The sequence below is a fragment of the Festucalex cinctus genome, chromosome 6, assembly GCF_051991245.1.
Source record: "Festucalex cinctus isolate MCC-2025b chromosome 6, RoL_Fcin_1.0, whole genome shotgun sequence".
NCBI classification, from domain to species: Eukaryota; Metazoa; Chordata; class Actinopteri; order Syngnathiformes; family Syngnathidae; genus Festucalex; species Festucalex cinctus.
Genome location: NC_135416.1, coordinates 13,208,021 through 13,228,236, shown reverse-complemented (window position 1 = coordinate 13,228,236; position 20,216 = coordinate 13,208,021). Strand labels below are relative to the sequence as shown.

Genomic DNA, 20,216 nt, shown 5'->3' with positions numbered 1-20,216 from the left:
TACTTTGACTAATATTGAACGTTGAATAATCTCTAAAAGATATTTCACAAAAAAGAAAAAGGCAAACAAGGTTGATAGAAAAATAGAAATGCTAAATCCGTAGAACAGCAAACAAACAAAATAGATAAATAAATAAATAAATAAATTAAATTAAAAAAATCAAAGTAACACAAGCGAAACATGACATGGATCAAATTACGTGACGTAATGCACCGACCAAGTGAAAGAAAGCGTGGCACGATAACGACAAACAAATTAATGAGAAAACGAGGCACACCTGGACAAGCCGAGAGTGGCTGGAGGGAGCTGATTGGTTCACACGATTCACAGGGCTGACGAGAACATGATGTTGTGAAAACCTAACAAGTTGCCAAGTAAGTCGTGATCAAGAAAAAACACATTCATGAAGGCAAAAATATTTGATAGCACTTTTGTTTTGGACTATAGATTGTTAAGGTGTACCTAATGCTGTGACCGGCGGGCGTATACAGTAGACACTGACAGATTGTATCAAGTAGCTGGGTAATATTTCCTCCTTCTCTCTCACTCTCTCTCTTCTGTTTTACAAGAAATTGCTTTTTTTTCATGGCTCCCTTGTCTCATTTTTCCTGCTTTGTCTTTAAATCCTTCTCAGATTCTTTCATTTTATTCAAGGCCCCTCACAAAAAGTTCATACTTTATGATGAAAGAGTTAACAGCAGAGTGATAAAAACAACCCAACTTTTACTGCAGTTTGAAGTCCTGCAGTCTGTTTTAGCCGTGGCGTGGCGACTTCATTCTGCGAACAGAAGAAACAGACACGAGATCCGGCGTATGCGTTTCTTTTAATTTTGGTTTAAATTTTTGACATTTCAGGATTGTTGACATAAAACTGAACTTAGAAAGTGATGTTGTAAAGGAAAACAGGAAAAAGGGAGGCAGGTACAGTGACAACATGAAAAAAAAAAAAAAGCCTGGCATCATTTCGTATGTGTCGCTTCCACTGGTTTGAGTCGGTTGCCTTTGCTGTTGTCTTCAGCATCGATACTATCAACCTTGTATATTGGATGCGGCATTCTTCTCCTTCATTCCCAAAATAACGCCCAGGCTCCTTGCTTCCTGCCACTTATTTTCTGGAGACAGCCCGGGGTGACATCTCTGAGGTGAACGGGGCTGCCAGATCTACCAGCAGCTACTTTCACTCTCAACAAACAAACTCATAGAAAATCAAACACACCCTGAGACGATGCCCCTTCTTCACATTCTTACCTTGGCAGGAACAACACAAGAAACTAAAGGGAATCGTTTATTTTTCCTTTCTTTTTAGCTTCAAGGAAGTAGTGCACATGATGGGATTCACACAGCTGACCAGCGCTGCTCCGGTGTGATAAATTAAAGGTGAAAATCACACAAAACCTTGAAAGTTACTGCGGGTTCTGTGTGCGAGTTCAACTTTGATGAACTCCTTTTTTGTCCTCAGTGACTTCTGAGCCGCTCCAAACCGTTCATCCATTCACCCAGCCCTTCAAATGTTCCATTTTCTTTGCCCTCTCATCACGTCTGTGCCCTTCAGAGGTGTGAAACAAGGCCTCACGTTCCTCGTCTTGCCCTCGGGGGTCGCTGGAGTGCGTCTGAGGCTCGGGTGCTCCTGGTTTGCTCCGCGCTGTTTCACCTTTGGCTTTTAACGCCGACTCGTGGATGCAAAGGTTATCTAACCTTAAGAAAGCGGTAAAGATCGAGTGGATGTGGACAAAGAGGGGAGGGTAAGAATGGTAGAAGGAGAAGAATGTATTAATCAGATGTTGTGGTTTGTGGACCACTGATCTGTATATATTACGGGATGGCTAATAGGCCAAGGCGTTTGAAGCCGCCATCTTACCACTCCCAAGAAACGTTTCTGGGCATACGATCCTATACATTTACTATATTAATATCGAAATTGGAGAACATGTGAGACGGTACTACATGATTTATGATGTTTTAAATTTGCTGAAAAGAGGGGAATTCATACATTTTACAACTTGCCTTAAATACATGTATAAATGATATGCTTAACTCATTTACTCTCAGCCATTTTGACTAAAGCAACCCCCTTAGATTCTGGCTGTTTGACTGGATTTTAACTGATTTTGCAAGGCCGGCAGAATATTGTATTCTATTGCGATAAAAACATGGAACCTACCAAAAGAAAGATTAGTCTCTTCTTTCATCAGGAAAAAAAAGGATTTAAAAAAAGTATATTTGTATCTGTTTCCACATTACAGCAATTAGCATTAGAACAGAGCTAAGTTTCATTGCTATTCACATTCCTGGTGAAAACACTGTCAAAAAGAGCTTGTTGCAATATGGCACTGGCTGATCTATTATACTCTGCTGCCACCTGCTGGCCGTTTTTTGTAATAACGATCATTGCTTTAGGCCACCTCTTCATGTCAGAAAATGTCATTGCTGTAGTATAAAAAAACAAAAAAACAAAAACAAAAAAACAAAAAAAACACTAGAAATAAAATAAAACATATTTAGATGTTTTTGGGAGCAAATGAGTTAATGATGTTAACAGAAGGAAACTTGTATATTTTTATTAAAGAATTATTAAACCTGTAAATAAAAGATGCCTCTGCCAAATCAAATTTTGTAGACTAAGGAACTGAGCGATAAAAGGGAAAGGGAGTCTTCAAAGCAGGACACACATGTTGAAAAGTAGCGACCAACCTACCACAACCCCAAGGCACCCCCCCCAAACCCACCGCAGCCCCTCCGGCCACCTACTAAGAGCCTATGAGTTGTCTAATCTGTACGTATACATATAGGTTACAGTAATTTGCTTGCGAGATGGGAGGAGTAAGATGGCCGCCGTGTGGCTTCAACGACTTGCACGTGCATGTATGTGCTATCCAGTAATATATACCGATCAGTGTTGTGGATGCATTTGTAAATGCAATTATTTGCTTATTTATTTATTTTGCTCTCTTCATGTACAAGTAGTATAAAATCCTTAACGTTGTTCTACCTGGCAAACTAGCAATCACTGATGAAAATCAGTTTGATGGATTCCATCCATCCATCCATCCATTTTCCATAACACTTCCTCGTGAGGGTCAATGGTGATTTTGAGCTGAACTCTGGGCAAATAAGAGGCCACAATTTAGAGTCTCTAGCGAAGCGAAGGCCTGTAGCACACTGAGCAACACGGCCAAATACGACTAAATTGGGAAAATGTAAATAATTAGAGTCAGCAACTCGCACCCGCCACCAGGCAATTGACCTTCACACGCGTAACCAACTTGCTGATTGTCGAGGAAAAAGCGACGTAGCTATATTATAATACAAAGGGCAGGAAATAAAAGCAAGTGTGTGGCTATTTACGATGTTATTGCCCCATTCACTGACTGCACTCGTGCATTTCATTGACATGGAACTCTCCACATGTGGCTTTTTAGCAGATAAGAAACATAGATGGCTGTTTTGAAAGGTCATTTGATACAGTATGGTTGATTGGCGCTTGTAAATTTCGACTCTCGGCAAAGCTAGTGGGCAACGGTTAACTGCTCATGAAAATACTGCGCAACAGGGAAAGAACATGCAAACTACACACTGGAAGGCCTGGGCAAATATTTGAACCTGTGACCTCCCTCCTGTCAGGCAGACATTGCTTCACTGTACTGCCAACAAACGCAAAGTTAAGCCAGAAAGTATTAACTCTTTGACCGCCAAAAACGTTTAATGACGTATTCTAAAATCCTCATGAATGCCGCCAAAAACATTAATTTACGTTTATTACGATTTTCTCTCTCTCTCTCTCTCTCTCTCAATGGGAAGCGTAACGTCTTGTGCAGTGCTGCCTTGTCACTAAACAAAAAATATTAGTGTCAAAGTCACTGTTGTACAAAAAAATGTATCTTTTCACAAAAAGCTTGTTTTTCTCTTAATATTTTTGTATTTTCGCTTATGTCACTCAAATTACCTATTTTCAAATGGTGATTACAAAAGAACGGAATAAGGTAGAAATATAATTTTTTTTTCTCACGAAAGAATGGAATCCAATCTTCCATATGGTCTCCACCATATTTATGTCGTCATACCGTGCAATATTCTGTTTGCTTTGAAAGATGAGTGAAAATGCTCCAAATCGGCTGGTACCGTTGTTTTTTTGTTTTTGTTTTTTTTTTAAATAATGTTTGGCAGTCAAAGAGTTAATAGCTTGGTCAAATTTGAAGAAACACAAGTACTTTTTTTTCCTAGCCATTTTAATTATATATATATATATATATATATATATTATAAAAAAAGGAAGAAAAATTTGACACCCCGATGTCATTTTCGTGCCTTACTTCCAAAAATTTCAATGGTTATAGTTCACATTATTCAAACAATAATAAAATCTTGCATTTGCATGTCCTACGACAGACTTCCATATGAATGATTTAAAGTTATTTTTATTGGCCTCAGTTGAAGTCCAGTGCAAACTAAATCAAGCAGCGCTACATCTAACACAGTGACGGCAGTGAGCCGAGCTCGGTAGAGTCGAATGCTGCTGACCTTCTGCAGCTCCTCTCTCAGCCAGGAGGGAAGAGGCTGTCCGAGGCGATGCAACAGCTTTGACAGCTCCACGTTGTGTTCCCTGTAGTATCTGGACAGATATGCCCGGGCCTGCGCAGGGGTGAGAGCGGAATAGGACAAACGTCAAAATTGGAACCATGGCGCCATGGAGGTGCAAATGACAGGTGAGAAGTAGGAAGGAGAAGCAATAATAATAATAAAAAAAAGATGTAAACCTGTTTACTGTCATTAATCGCTACGTAAAATCAATGCATACTAAAGTCAAGTGCAAATAAATTTGAATGAAAATTTGTTTATTCCAAACTCATGGTTTCTCAGAAAGAAGAAAAATAACCATCATGATCACGAAAGAAATACTGATGAGTTCTTCCCACTTTTGGGTCTTCCCTGGGGGGAGGCTGCTGGCCCACACTTTAATTACAGGTGAGTGCGGAGCCCCCATTAGCCACGTGCGACTGCACGCGGAAGATGGATTGAATCCATGCGCGCTCATCTTCATTTGAGAGCAAATGTGTGATTTTGCCACCCTCTGTGGAATCACTGGCCTGGACAAAGATTTATAGATTGAATTTCCTCCTTCTCACAGCTTCGCTCCATCCTAATTTCACCACCCGGCTTCTCTCAAGAGTGTTGTGTCATTACTGGGGCCTCATAATGACCGTCTTACTTTGGCTATGTTTGCCGCACACTGACCAGCTCATTTCTTGGGAAAAATGTTGCCTGTTGATGGTCACTGTCACAATTCAGTTTATTCAATACACAAGCTACACTGTATAAAATGTATGTCAAATTAACTATGAATTTCTGTAAAATCGTGAAATTAAAAAAACTAAATACAAAAACAATGAAACGTGTAATTTACATCAACATGTTGTAAAAACTCTGAACCAAACACAGCTGTTGATTTGACAGTAGGAAAATGTTAAAAACATAATTTAAAAACACGGATAAATTGTTAAACAAAAAAACATCGGGACACAGTTCAAATTACATCATAGCGGTGTTAGAACAACACGTTTTGCCAGTTGGTTCTTTGGTACATTTTGTTTTTGCCAAAAGAAACTTACATTTTACAAATTCATATTACAGATGAGAATATTTAGATATACAGTAAAACCATGTGTAAAAAAATGTGTTTGTTTTACAGGAAAGAAAAACTGGCAGCTGTGGTTACCAGAATAACTATGTAAAAAAAATAAAATAAAATACTGTGCAATATAAACTTGTAAAGCCCTTTTACACTTATAGAGATTCAACAGTCCTTTACTGATAACATAACAAGTACAGGGTGGTGTGGCTCAGTGGTAGAGTAGTCATCTTGCAACCATGAGGTTGTTGGTTCAATCCCGGCGCTGTGTGTTGACATTGAAGACCCATGAGCAAGATAATGAAACTAGTTGTAGCAGGTGAAATGAGTGGTCAAAATGCAAATCACTTTGAGGGCCTTGTAAGATAGGAAAGTGCTATACAAATTAAGTGCCATTTTCCAAGAACATGCTGCTTGTATACTATTTTGTTCTGTAAAATTTACATGTAGATTATCGTTCTATTGTACGTTGTAAAATTTAGAAGCAGTTATTGTTTATTATACAAGTATATTACATTCAATACCAGTAAAATGTCCAAGTTGTTTACATTTGCACTGTATTTATTTATTTTTTTACAGAATTTCCCACAGATGATGGTTTTTCCCCATAAAAACAACATCATTTTTTATTACAGTGTATTTTAAAATGTTGAGTAAATGTGTTTACCTCTGCTTCCATTGGAGGATACTTTCGTCCTTTGCTCCTCCCCAAGCACTTTGTCTTTCCTCCCTCAAGGAGCTGGCACCAGAAGCCCTTTTGAGGGTCAAAACTGGATAGAAAAAAAGGGGAGGAGGAGTCATTTTTGGGGGTTGAAACACATCTTCACACTTAACGGCTTCTGCACAATCTAAGGGGATCCATTATGAATCTGTGGAGGCCTCAGCCAATTAAGTCTGGCCACCCCTTCTCTTTGGCAAACGTGAATGTGACTGAAAGATGTAAATATTGCTGGTTATCTTCATGCATCATTTGGCGTTCTCATCAAGTGTTCTTTTTCTCCAGTGACAAGACAGGAGGAAGAAAAGATTAAATAAAAAGTCTTTGTTGTTGAGGAGCTGTCAGGCCGCTGCCATGTCAGAAGAACAAGACCAAGAAAAAAAAAAAACATGCTTTTTTTGGGACTGTCTTTGTGCTCCCCACCATGCATACACACACACACACTTTGTCACACTCCTGTCAAGATGCATCTCTTTGCACATTATTTTATATGCATGTCAGTCTGCCATCTTTGACAGAGGCGCTCTCTGTCCCCCTGTACAAAACTTGAGACGCCCCTGTCTGGAGAAGAGAGACAGGCTGCATCCTGATGAGCAGCGCTTTGGCTAATAAACAGTTTAGCAATTCTCCCACTCCTAAAGGCCACACACTGGCTTGAATTGGCAAGGATGCAAACAAGCCATTTGAGTTGGATTACAATGCAAAAAGATGGAGGAAAAATGAAGGAAATATCAAAAGCAACACATTCTGATATATGGGCCAAATCTGAACATTTTCCCCTCTTGCAATCAAATTCGGCAAAGGTACAAGTATGCTATGTATCTAAATGATCAGCTGTGTACCCTCAATTGTGAATTTGGCATTTTCTAATGCTGTTGAAATGTGTATTCAGTATAGGTTTGTATATATAGTGCCCTCAGTGTATCCCACAATCCATCTCGAGAAGAAGTGAATAACAAGTAGGTCACTAGAAAAGTAATACATCCCATGACAATAACCGACAGAGGGGAGAGCAGAAGCTATCATACAAATGTTCGGAAACGATTATTTTATTTGTTGCTCAATGATTTCTCTCGTATGAAACGTCTACCAGCTGATGCTGTAATTATGCGACAGCAATGACATAACGTCATTCCTCTGTAGAGGAGACCGGGGACATCACACAAGGTCAAACAGCTATAAGTAGTGCCTGGACTAGCAGCTCACAGACTCTACTGAAGAAACACTGACTTGGGTGAACTTTATCAGTTGTTCGACCCCGACCAAAAACCAGACAACAGAAACTCCCTTCAACAAAAAGGAAGAAGAAACAAACTGCAATAACTGACACACCTGTCAAACTGACACGGGAGTAGAGCAGAAGATGAGCTCTGAGAAGGTGAAATGAAAAATAAGCATGTCAAAAAAAAAAAAAAAAGTTTGTTTTAGCTAGTGCACAGTGGCACGTTTTTGTAGTTTTATTCTCATATTCATATGTTACTGTATTTTAAGTCCTATAATCTACAGAAAAATTGCAATTTTGTTTAAATGTTTTGAACAAAAAAAAAATCTTCATCACTGTCATGGCCTTTATTTCATAATGTTACATTTTGCCCCAGGGCATGTTATAAGCAAATAAATAAATAAATAAATAAAAAGGCACTCAAGGGTTGAGGAACAAAGCCACAACTTCAGGTTGGGAGAGAGCCAATCCACTCCCTGAAGTCACACAGCTCCTTCTGTGTGTTAGTATATCGCTCGTGTCAGCTGGAATCTTCCTAACTTCAAGACCACGAAAAATATGCTTTTGGGCTCCTCCTGGATTTAACCAAACAGTAAGAGTGACATAGCTCAGGTGGTAGAGCGGCAGGCTCCCAAGCTGAAGGTTGTGAGTTCGCTCCTCAACCCTTGTGTAAAATGGTATGTTCCTATGCCATGTTTGTATTTATTAGGGGTGTGCTCAAAAAATCGATACGGCAATATATCGTTGCGGGCCTAATCACAATACACGTTTCGATACGCAGGCGTCAGAATCGATATTGCTTGTTAACTTTAAATCGGCAGTTCACGTTTGCCTTTGCGGCTTCCATTGTACCTAAAAAATAAAAACCAGCAGCGTCTTTGAAGTTAATTGACTTCAATTAATGCAAAAATAGCTCAACAGTGATTGGACACTGTGTCTTGCTAAGAAAAATGAAAGCAGAGGAAGAATGTCAACATTTATTTATTTATAAACTTAACATGGCACGTGTCTCAGTGTACCAATTTTCCTATATTTTGTTAAAAAATAAATAAATAAAAATAAAATGTGTCTTATGTGGGATATATATGTATCGCGATACGTATCGTATCGTGACCCCTGTATCGTGATACGAATCGTATCGTGAGGTTGGCGGCAATACCCACCCCTAGTATTTATAATTGTTATTATTTATTATTTTAAAATAATTGTGTATAATCAAACTTACAACAGTTGTTGCAATGATTTGGACTGGCACAGTGAGCTTGGGCTAACCTCATATCTAACTGCTTGCAGAAGCAAGGCTGTTTGAAATTTGAATGTGAGGGAGAAAAAGCTATAAAATTATTATTACAAGAAATGTGAGTGTTAATTTGCTTTCATTAGCTAATTAGGCTCTGTCGTCCAACATCAGATGTCTCTGGATGAATGGACATCATTCTCACACACACTCCTAAATCACACTCATATAACTGCAACGGAGAACCAACTCCATTTTCTTCCATTATTAGGCCCCGTGGGTGTAAGTGCTTGATTATTTTAGTCCACATAAATTGTGAAGTGTTACTTAATGGGACGTCAGGGATGCGTGACTTACGTGAGGGCCTGTGAGTAGTTGAAATGAGGAGTGACTCCCAGGAACTTCTGGACTTCATCCATGACAGCAGCAGGGTCTGCTCTCAGTTGATGGCCGTCTATGATCATCACCTAGTTGCGAATACAAAAACAACAACAACATATTGTTGTATGTCAAAATGAAGTAACACAGATGGCCAAGTTCAACATGAAGCATAAGGCACCTGGTTAGCAGGGTAGTACGTGAGCCACCTCTCGAGGTGCGTGGCGTACAGGCCTGGGTTCAAACAACGGTTCTGCAGGGAACGCAGTTCGGCCGGGGAACCCGCTCTGGCGCTGATGACATCGTAGAAGGTGTAGCGAAGTGCTGCATGATCCTCGTGAGCTCGCTGATGCTGGGGTGATAGAAAACAAACATTCATGACAGTATTATCACAGTAGATGTTTTTAGCATTGATGAGAAGTAAGAAATACTTTGGTACAGAACTTTGTTACTGTACTCTTTTTTTTTTTTTTTTTTTTTTTACTCAAGTATTTGTACTTCTAGTTCTACTTAAGTAGAGTACTAGAGAACTGTTGGTCCCTTTGGTTAAGTTCAGATGTTATATGTAATAAAGATGGTCAAAATAAGAAACCAAAAAGTCCTAAGTGAAACTTAGACTTTACCAAATGAAGCGGCCAGTGTGCGCATCATGTATGTGTGATTGCATGCACCTGGTACCAGCTGTAGGCTCTATCCGATGGATTGATGAGCAGGGTGATGATCTTGGCCTTGGGCAGCAGGGCTGCGCCGCGCCGCGGGGACTCCTCTGAGGGGAAGTAGTTGGCGCTTTTCTCAAACAGGAAGTCCGTGCTAACGTTGGAGGGTACGGGGAAAAACTCCATGTACCTACGACAAAAGATGCACACGTTCCTTCTATTTTTGTTCTGATTGGAACACCTCTTCCCTGAAACGAGTTGGTGTCCCAATCGTCCTAGAACGGGGGTGGAAGAACTTGGTCCTCGAGGGCTAGAGTCGTGCAGGTTTTTGAGGTTTCCAGCTTCCAACACATAATGGACACCCCCAAAGACCAAAAGAGGTAGAAGCACTTATAGTAACTCATCTACTATACCCCTACGATGCTATACTATGTCATGCGACGACTGCAACTAGAACTAGAAAAAAGGACTTGAGCTGCAAGTTGAATAAGTCAAATCGCCCTCCAAACCAAAGGTCATGGTGTTTGGTTAGAAAAGGGTAGAGTTCCCTCTTCAGGTTGAGAACGAGACACTGCCCTAAGTGGAAGAGTTCAAGTGTGCGAGTGAGGGACGAACGGAGAGGGAGTTGACAGACAGATTGGTGCAGCGTCTGCAGTGTCGCAGACTCTGCATCCGTCTGTCGTGGTTGGAGAAGGACCTGAGCCAAAAAGTCAAGCTCTCGATTTGATCTATATTCCCACCCTCAAATAGTCACGAGCTTTTTGTGCCACGACCGAAAGAACAAGATCACGGATACAAGCGGTGGAAATGAGTTTACTGCGTTTCCGGGCTCTCACTTTGAGAAGACATGCATTTTAGGTTAATTGAAGACTAGGGATGTAACGATAATGGCAATATCATATCGCGATATTAAAACTGCCACAATATACCGTTGTCATCATCTCATGATAGTAAAAGCAGCACGCATCTGTTAAAAAAATTCAGGTTGATTTCAATTTGTGCAGTTCTCGCACCCTCTGATGGCTAGTTTTTTTTAATGCAGTTTTATTTTCACAAGGCATGTTTTGGCCCTTCTATGTTTTAAATCCATGTTAATGGTCAGAACTGAGTCATTATGTGGAGGAACTCAATGCATAATGCATTAGCAAGTAAGTGCCTCAATATTAAACGTTATTAGAGACTGTAGGTTGTTTATATGTGTTGCTGTCATGTATGAGCTCTTTTTTTCTTTACAATATTGTGACCTTTTTTTTATATCGTTACATCCTTATTGAATACTTTAAATACTGTAAAGATGTGAATATGAGCGCAGTGTGCCCTGCGATTGGCTTCAACTCACCTGTGACCCAAATGAGGTGAAGCACTAAGTATATGTTGAAAAAGATGGTTGATAGGCTCATTATCATGAACCTTATTACTAGAACCTGCTTTGTTGAGTCCAAAGTAACACACCCCAGCACGAGGACTACATTACACGTTTCTAGCAACACAAACACAAAAACTTTCAGATTGTACCAGATGGAGCCATACTGGTGTCCTCAAAGTCAGATTCAAGTTGTAAAAGTCATTTGCAAACTAAAACAAAAATAAAAAGATTGAAAAGCACTTGCCTATACAATTCCAACAGATGACTTTCAAGTATGTAGCATCTGTATCCCTGCCAGCTAAACGACCCATTTATTGGTCAATTTAGGCCCATGCATGTCTTCTGGCTTTTATTTTAAAACTTGAAAGGATCATTTTGAAGACATCCAAATGCTTTATGTGTCATTCAAGGCTGCAAGGAGAAATGGTCTTCTTAATGGCATTGCTTGTTTGTAACCATTCCCTTCTTCTTAGGTTCTAGCCAAACGGTGGGAAGAAAAAAAAAAAAAAAGCCTAGAGAGGGCATTAAAAGATAGCAGAGCGTGTGTCCCCACCAGTCAATCCCTTTGTGGTAGTTGTTGGTGTTGAAGAACTGGACCTCCTCATAAGTCTTTGGACTGGGGAAGTTGCTGGAGATGGAAGGATGCATGAGGAGGAAGAGATAAAGTGCTGTCGTCCCTGCAAGAAAGAGCATAATTCATAAAGGGATTCATTAATTCAGTTGAGCACGGGGGAGTGTGTGCATGTATGACAGATGTCACCCTCTCAGCCATACTTGATTCTTTCTCTTCCGTCCACCAGGCAACTCGCTGACAATACACCATGTGTGTGTCTCTAATGATCACAGTCATGCCCGTCAAATTATTCCAAAACGTCCGTTCTTGTGTCCCTTTTACCTGCAGCGCGTCTTCTCGCAAATTTGTTCAGCCTCTCATTTAGTGCCAACCTTTCTGACATACAAGGGATCCCATAAAAAAAAAAAAAAAAAAAATGTTTGAATTATAGACGCTGTAATACTCTGTTGCCATAGTGATTCACCGTCATAATATCAACACCTGGTTCATTAGCACCATTACAGAGACCTTCACACCCCTCGTGCTAAGTACTAATTACGGCAGTAAAGAATTCATGGCATTACAAGCAGGCAATCCTTTGTGCAAAGGCCCGTGCAGAATTTTAATTCTACACCCGCACCAAACACTCCATTAACTACACCTTTACAATTAAATTCAATATCGTAATACATCATTTAATATTGTTTGTTATTGTTGAGGTATAGTTTCCAGTAATAGAGAACAACATTGCATCACATTGAATATTTTAAAAAATATATTATTATAGTCACAACAATAAAATGAATCTTACACCGTTTCAAATTCAAGCTCAACATTTTACCATTTTAAATAGGAATGGAAGCAAATACACCTTTATATACTCAAATTTTGGACTTTTCTCTCACATAACAGCACCGCTAAAATACTTCACTCAGGAAAATGCCCTTTTCTAAATACAGGACAACAAACAAACTTCTTCTCAATTTACAGATCTGGGCTTCTCTGATGTCTGGTGGTGATTTTGTCCTACCCCATCAGCCTGTATTTTGCCATTTTGTGTTTGTTTTGTAAACAGCCGGACGTTTCCGTGGAAAGATAGTGTTTACACCACTCCAGCCAATGGCAGAGCGGGAGGGTGGCGTCGCAAACGGGGCCGGGCGAATTTGTCCACTGCGTGATGTCACTCCCGCGGCGATTTGACAGCACGCAAAGATTTTTTTTCTCACTCACTCACTCACTCACTCACTCACTCACTCACTCACTCACTCACTCACTCACTCACTCACTCACTCACAGAAGCTTATATGTGTGACTGAGTGAGTGAAAAAAAATCCGTGTGTGCTGTCAAATTGCCGCGGGAGTGACGTCACGCAGCCGTAGGACAAAATCACCACCAAACATTAACATAAGCCCAGATCTGTAAATTGAGAAGTAATTTGTTTGTTTAAATCCGGTATATAAAAAGTGCGTTTTCCTGAGTGAAACCGGCAGACCGGGCCTTTAAATAATTCAATAAATATTAATGTGCTTTATTAACTCCTGAATAATACTAATAATAATGATATGTACTTGATTATCAAAAAGCTTCATCCATGGTGTAATAACCATTTCAGACACATACAAATGATTTGATTGAAAGTGCTGTGGTGGTGGCGGTGGCCAAATGCATTTTATAAGCACGGTATCTCTTTGTTGTTTTCTTTAAAAGAGACTGAAATGGAAAATGAAAGGCATGAGAGGTGTTTGCTCAGTTCTTTATCTCTAAATAAAATAGCATGTGGGAGTCTCACATTTACAGGATCCAGAGCCATAGATGGATTAAAATAATTGTCTCTCATGAATTGTGTGGGAAATGGCCTTGTTTACAGAGCAGCTAGTATTCTACAGCTGCTGTATATGGCTGTGTACAATAAACTGACCAGTCTCAGCATTATAGCCTGTTTCAGAGTTATTAATTTAACAAAAGGTTGTTGTTTTTTTTTTTTAATGTGTTTGCAGCAGTTTAGCAGTTTATAATGAGGACCATACATAAGAAGAAAGTAACTCAATAGAGAGCAGGACCTCCATGTTCAGGCAGCCACGGCTTTGCCTGAAATATAGTGGACTGATGTAAGTTAGTTAGACTGCACTTTGCGCTAGGCACAACAATACTGTAGGGCCTTTTGTGTCAATGTTTTCTATGGATGAAATGTGGACACCAGACAACACTGGAGCAAGTCGAGGTAACTGTGTGACAATATTGGTTTTCTGTCAACATCTGATTCACTAATCCTTCTCATCTGCCAAAACATGCAAAAAAGCCCATTATTCACAAACCCACTGCACAGTATGGTCACATTACCAGAAAATGTTCTCTGTCTGTCTGTATATCTTACCACCCATTGTTTTACAATATCAATATCATGGGGCTGGGCTTACCTGTTTTCTGTGGTCCTGCCACCAAGAATTTGGGTAACCTGTCACAGGTCTTCTCTTTCGACCAGATATCTTTGTGTCGTTTGTCATCACATGGATTCTGTAGGAGCACAGAGAAAGGATGAATGCTTATTGCTTATATGCAGCGCTACAATGCAAATGTAACATCTCAACATGTATGCATTATTGAAAGAGGCCTTGAAACTAAATGACTAATGAGGTGCTACATACGTTACTGCACTCATTAACAACAAGAGGTTTGACTTATTTCTTCATTTAACTCACAAAACCAGATCATATAATTAAAGTGAGTGGACCACCCAGGGCACATTTTTGCAGTCTTGTACTAATTTTGCTGGACACAAAGAAGAAGGTCAACAGGCCTGGCTCATGTCTATGTACTGGATATAAGATAGGTCCTGAGGAAGGTTAATGCTATTCGAATTGTTCTTATCATCCACTCCAAAATGAATTTGAGCATTTTTCCTCAGGCTGTCGATTTAGAGAGGGTGACAAAGGCTCCATGTTTCATTTATCCCAAGTGAAATTTATTTATTCCGCGCCCACAATGTCCCTCTATTGAACGATAAAGAGTTTCTGATTCTGACACCATGAGCAGATTAGAACACAAATGACTTGAATTGGTGTTCATCACATGCTGTAACTAATCATACGCCCCAATCACACACCTGCCATTGCGGGTCCCTCTGTTCAGGGAACAACTGGAAGTACTTGTGCGCGAGCTGAGGGGGAGGAAGTGTATGGAGCCTCAGGTTTGTCCACGAGCGTAGAAAAGAGGCCAAGTGGACGAACGTGTAGAGACCGAGACGATCGTTGCCGTAGTTGGACAGGTGAGTCATGAAAATACTGATCTGTGGAGGAAGGAAAAAAAAAACTGAATGATAAAAGGGAACATTGCTATAAAGCAGCCGTTCTTAACCTTGCTGGATGTACAGAACATCTTCGGCTTTAAGATGATACAACAAAAAAAGCAGAGGCCCCAGAATTGAACCCTGTGGAACACCATACATGAACATGTGAATTCATATTGCACATATTCATCCAACCACTTTCTTTTTTTTGTTCGACATAGTATGTTATGAAGGAATTACAATAATAAAGAAATCACACATACGACTTACAATGACAACCGTCACAAATACTGAGTGCACCAAATTCCCTGCAGCAAAGCTAGGCCAAGCAATGAAGCGTGATCACCTGCAGCCAATGATAGCCAAGTTGGATGTATCATCACGAATCATATGCGTTGTATGTGTATCTTGACTAGGGTTGTCACAAGAACCGATACTTCGGTACCAAGTCGATGCCAAGATTCTGAAAATGTGACGGTACTGCCTTTTCTACAATAGAAAAGTATCGTTGGTACCGAGACGGTAGATTTGGCCGTGTCTTTTGTGTGGTTTTGGGGGTGTAAATGAGCGCTTATCTGGCAACCCACGCAACGTCAAATGATGTCACGTGACTACTCTGCCGCTAACAACAGTCAATGCGTGCAACATGGCAGTAGCCTGCACATCTGCGTCGTCTTCAACTGCAGCAGTAGCTGCGATTCAATTAGTTGAGAAGAAAAACGCCAAAACTCGCGGTTGGAAGTACTTTGGATTTGAGGTATCTAAAAGATAGATATCCAGACTTGTGCAAAGAATTAAAGGTGAGGGCATTTGAATTCCCGTGTTATTATTGTTACCCATATCTAAACTAATAACATTAGTATCATTGTTTCTTCACTTCTAATAAAGGAGTGTATGTTGAAGTACATGGGATTTATTATGTATTTTCTATTTTTACCGTGGTATCGAAATGGCATCGAGAATCATGGAATTTCAATGGTATCGGCATCGACTACTAAATTTCTGGTATCGTGACATCCCTAGTCTTGACCACCGTGGAACCCCTAAGACTGACTCACCGGACCCCTAAACCCAGGTTAACAACCACCGTCTGGTATAAATGATGCAGTAGTGTGCTTTGCAAAACTGCAATAAAGCCCCAATTGAATTCCTCATGTTTGTGCGGGATTAAGGCAGCACAGGAATTCCAATCGCTGTTGCTGTGACTGCAGTGAAACGCAAACAGATTATTTGAAAGTCAGAGCACCTGTCCGGTGGGAATCAATATCTGTTATCACTTTGCAAAGTGGGAAAAAAAAAAGCTCATTTAGTTATGTAACACGGAGTGCAGCTTGGAGAAGCAAAGCAGACGCTGGGAAATGGATATATTTAGTCTTTGTGACAGATCGCGTTGAGGCGATGCGCCGTGCGGCCGCTGGGTGTTGTCGGCAGACATGGCTTCACACGGATTCTGTGTTTGGGGAGGTGAGGGTGGGGGGCACCTGGGGGGATTAGAGGGGGTGATGGTGTGCTAGTCCGCATTGGTGCTCTTACAGGATGATCAAAGAGACAAGGGACGCACGTGCACACTTCTTTTGCAATTGGAGGACATGGGGAATGTCTGGAAGGAATGGTAACATTAGCCATTAAGACATGAATTATTTGTTGGGTGTGTGCATGAGGGATTGTGTGTCAGAATATTTAGGGCTCGTGGATGTGAACACTTGCGCGCACACACACAGAGGACCGTCGGGGCTCTGTTTTAAAGCACGAAGGTTGCCGCGGATAGAAAGCGACAGCGTTCATGGGCTTTGACGGATCAGCATCCGGCCAACCTCGAAAGCTGTCGTGAATACCAAGGCTCACAATATTGATGTGACGACATGCGTGCGCCCGTGCGTGTCCTTTTGACAGCAGCTACAACACACAGTTCATGTGCGCACAGGGCCAATGCGTATGCACTACAATTAAGTGTGTCTTGGCCCTCTCACAGATGAATTGTCCGTCCGTTCTCATCACAATCTAGCGGGTGGCTGCGGTAACATAGCGGGAGGACGGCGAAGATCACCAAGTACTCAGCCACTAAATCTGTTTCCTATGAATCACGGCGTGGAAACCTCCTCTTTCATGGTTGCAGATTCTTCGAGATGCGCAAAATTGAACGAGACAGTCTCTCGCTGGAGACTTCTATTCACATTTGGGATGTGAAAGGAATATTGCCTGTGGCGCCAAGCAGATGGAAAGGTGGGAGGGGGAGACGAGGAGCGTAATGTGGACATTATAAAATAGATACGCAGTGATGTAAATAAGATGTTTTTAAAGACTCATTCGTCGCTGTCTCTCTTTTTTTGAGCAAAAAGTGATTTATGGACTGTTCGGAACACTCAGTAGCTTCTGATGCGTTGGCTGGGAGGGACATGCGTGTGTGCTGTGTAAGTGCAGGTCACATGGCTACTAAAATGGAAACATTAATTATAGAGTTTGAGAGTGGTTGCCAAATTAAACAAAGGGAGAAAGAGAGGCTGATTGCATTTGGAATTGGAGTGTTGCAGAAAAATGGAAGAAAGGGAGAACAAACGAGGAGCATAAAGGAAAGAAAGAATGTAACCTTGGTGGGTCTGAATTTATAAAGCCACTTGACACAGTGGAAGGCCCAAACTCTCGCAGTGGAGCAACCCACTGTGGCTGAGATTTCAATTAAGTGAACCGTGTAAACCTTTTTTCTTCCCCACATGCACTGTCGTGACTCATTTCGTGCATGTTGGTTTGCTCTGAGGCCCGTTTGAGCCTTTAATAAAGAATACAGTGCTAATAGTTTAACCTTGGGATTGCGCTGAAATCATTGGTGCGCTGAGAGCAGAGGTTTGAAAACCTGAGAGAAATCAAGCCAAGCGCGCAGCCTCCCCCTTTTAATCTTTGTCCCGTGTCTCTCTCTCTCCTGACGCTCCCACGCAAACGGCTTCAATTCCGCCCGCCTCTCTCATCTTTGAACGTCTTGCTGGAGAGCTTTCGTCTGCCCCAAAACGTCACTTTATGTTTTCCTCCCCACTCCTGCTTCACACTGACCTAGATGCTCTGATGAAGCATGTCACTGCTACATGGAGTCATGTTCTTCAAAATCCATCAGGACCCACACATGCACGCACGCACGCACACACACATACACACACGTATAAACATAAAAATCTTGTCGGATTAGGCCAGTCATGTAGTTGAGTTATGACATGTTGTAACCTCCGCTAACACGAATGCATGATTGGGAGAAACAACTTATTTATTTGTGCTTGGTTAAGCTTATATTAGTCTCTCCATCCATCCATCCATCCACATGTAGCCAAGGACTCTACTGAATTCAACATCCATCCATCCACCCATTCATTTCATTACATCCACTGTATCAAGGACCTCTAAATATCCAATCATCTGTCTGTCTATTCATCTGTCCATCCATTCATCCCTCCATCAATCATCCAGCCATCCATCTGTCTGTCTATCCACCCATCCATGCATCCATCCATCCAATCCACTGCATTGACTACCACTAAATATACATCCATCCATTCATCAATCTATCTATCCATCCGTCCATCTTTCATCCATCCATCCATTCATCTATCATCGATCCACCCATCCATCCATCCATACATCCATCCATCCATCCATCCATCCATCCATCCATCCAACCATCCATCCATCCCTCCATCCATCCATCCCTCCACATGTAGCCAAGGACTGTACTGAATTCAACATCCATCCATCCACCCATTCATTTCATTACATCCACTGTATCAAGGACCTCTAAATATCCAATCATCCGTCTGTCTATTAATCTGTCCATCCATTCATCCCTCCATCAATCCATCTATCCATTCAGCCATCCATCCGAATTCAACACCCATCCATCCACCCATTCATTTCATTAATAGACTTAAAGTGACCTCTAAATATCCATCCGTCGGTCTGTCCATCTATTCATCCCTCCATCAATCATCCAGCCATCCATCTGTCTGTCTATCCACCCATCCATGCATCCATCCATCCATCCAATCCACTGCATTGACTACCACTAAATATACATCCATCCATTCATCAATCTATCTATCTATCCATCCATCCATCTTTCATCCATCCATCCATCCATCCATCCATCCATCCATCCAGCTATCATCCATCCATCCATCCAACCATCCATCCATCCATTCATCCATCCATCCATCCAGCTATCATCCATCCATCCATCCATCCATCCATCCATCCATCCATCCATCCAACCATCCATCCATCCATCCATCCATCCATTCTTCCACAAAGTCCATTATTCATTCAGTCTATTTATAATGGGTCAACCCAGACTTAGATTCCATCATGACTGTGTTCCAGTGCACAAAACAAATTTCACAGAGGCATGTAAGGTTGAGCCCGACGACCCTTGTGAGGAATAAGCGGTCAAGAAAATGGATGGAAGGATTTAAGGTTGAGTATGGTGTGGAAGAACTTTACAACCATCACCTTTGACCTTGTACATTTTTGGGACGAGCTTGAAGAGAGATGGCAAATTCATCTTTCATGGTTCAGCATCAATGATCACAGGTGGTCCAAAATTGAGAAGAACAGACAAGGTTACTGTCACAATGTAAAGACCAACTCCACCCTTTCTTCTCCATTCGGTGGGTGTAATCCCCATTTGTCCTGATAGCGCATACATCCATTCATCCACAGTTGGGTGTTTATCAGCCTATTCCCCATTACAAACCACTTAGTTCCACATACAATTCTCCTTGATTGAATTGTTATTGCTACTAAAAAGAAAACCTCTTCCCCTCATGGTTTCATTCTCCTTTCCTCTTGCCCTTGCCTCTCTCTCTCTTCTCTCTCAGCCCATTTAGCTATCTCTGTCTCCACAGTGGATAATCGAAAGCTGAATGTCAATACAGCAAATGATTCCAATTCAATTTATTCTGTCCGCTCCAGTCAACAGCGACTGTGTCTTTCCATTCGGCTATCTTTTACTGCTTTTCTCCCACTTTGTAATTTCTCCCGGTTTGTCCTGTTGCTGAAATCTGTGTGCGTGTGTGTGTGTGTGTAGCTGCCAAAGCTATTAGAGGTGAGCAGGAGGATACTGGAGAAAGTGGAGGGGGAAGTGGAAATGAGACCAAAAAAAAAAAAAAAAGTAATGAGTGAGCAAGTCGGGATG

The 20,216-nt window shown here is 41.1% G+C and overlaps 1 protein-coding gene across 2 annotated transcripts in view; it reads right to left on the bottom strand.

Moving 5' to 3' along the window:
• Positions 1-805: 805 nt before the first annotated feature.
• The window catches only part of ndst3 (N-deacetylase/N-sulfotransferase (heparan glucosaminyl) 3), a 56,863-nt gene continuing 37,452 nt past the window's right edge, over positions 806-20,216 (bottom strand). Inside the window, exons 7-15 of one of the 2 annotated variants that reach the window (XM_077524894.1) lie at positions 14,861-15,043; positions 14,175-14,271; positions 11,757-11,880; positions 9,853-10,027; positions 9,363-9,533; positions 9,161-9,270; positions 6,294-6,396; positions 4,519-4,629; positions 806-1,695 (exon numbers count right to left, since the gene is read on the bottom strand). In XM_077524894.1, the coding sequence (XP_077381020.1) occupies positions 1,687-1,695; positions 4,519-4,629; positions 6,294-6,396; positions 9,161-9,270; positions 9,363-9,533; positions 9,853-10,027; positions 11,757-11,880; positions 14,175-14,271; positions 14,861-15,043 (1,083 nt within the window). In that variant the 3' untranslated portion in view covers positions 806-1,686. The remainder of the gene's footprint in view (positions 1,696-4,518; positions 4,630-6,293; positions 6,397-9,160; positions 9,271-9,362; positions 9,534-9,852; positions 10,028-11,756; positions 11,881-14,174; positions 14,272-14,860; positions 15,044-20,216) is intronic. The other variant, XM_077524892.1, reaches the window with a different exon arrangement.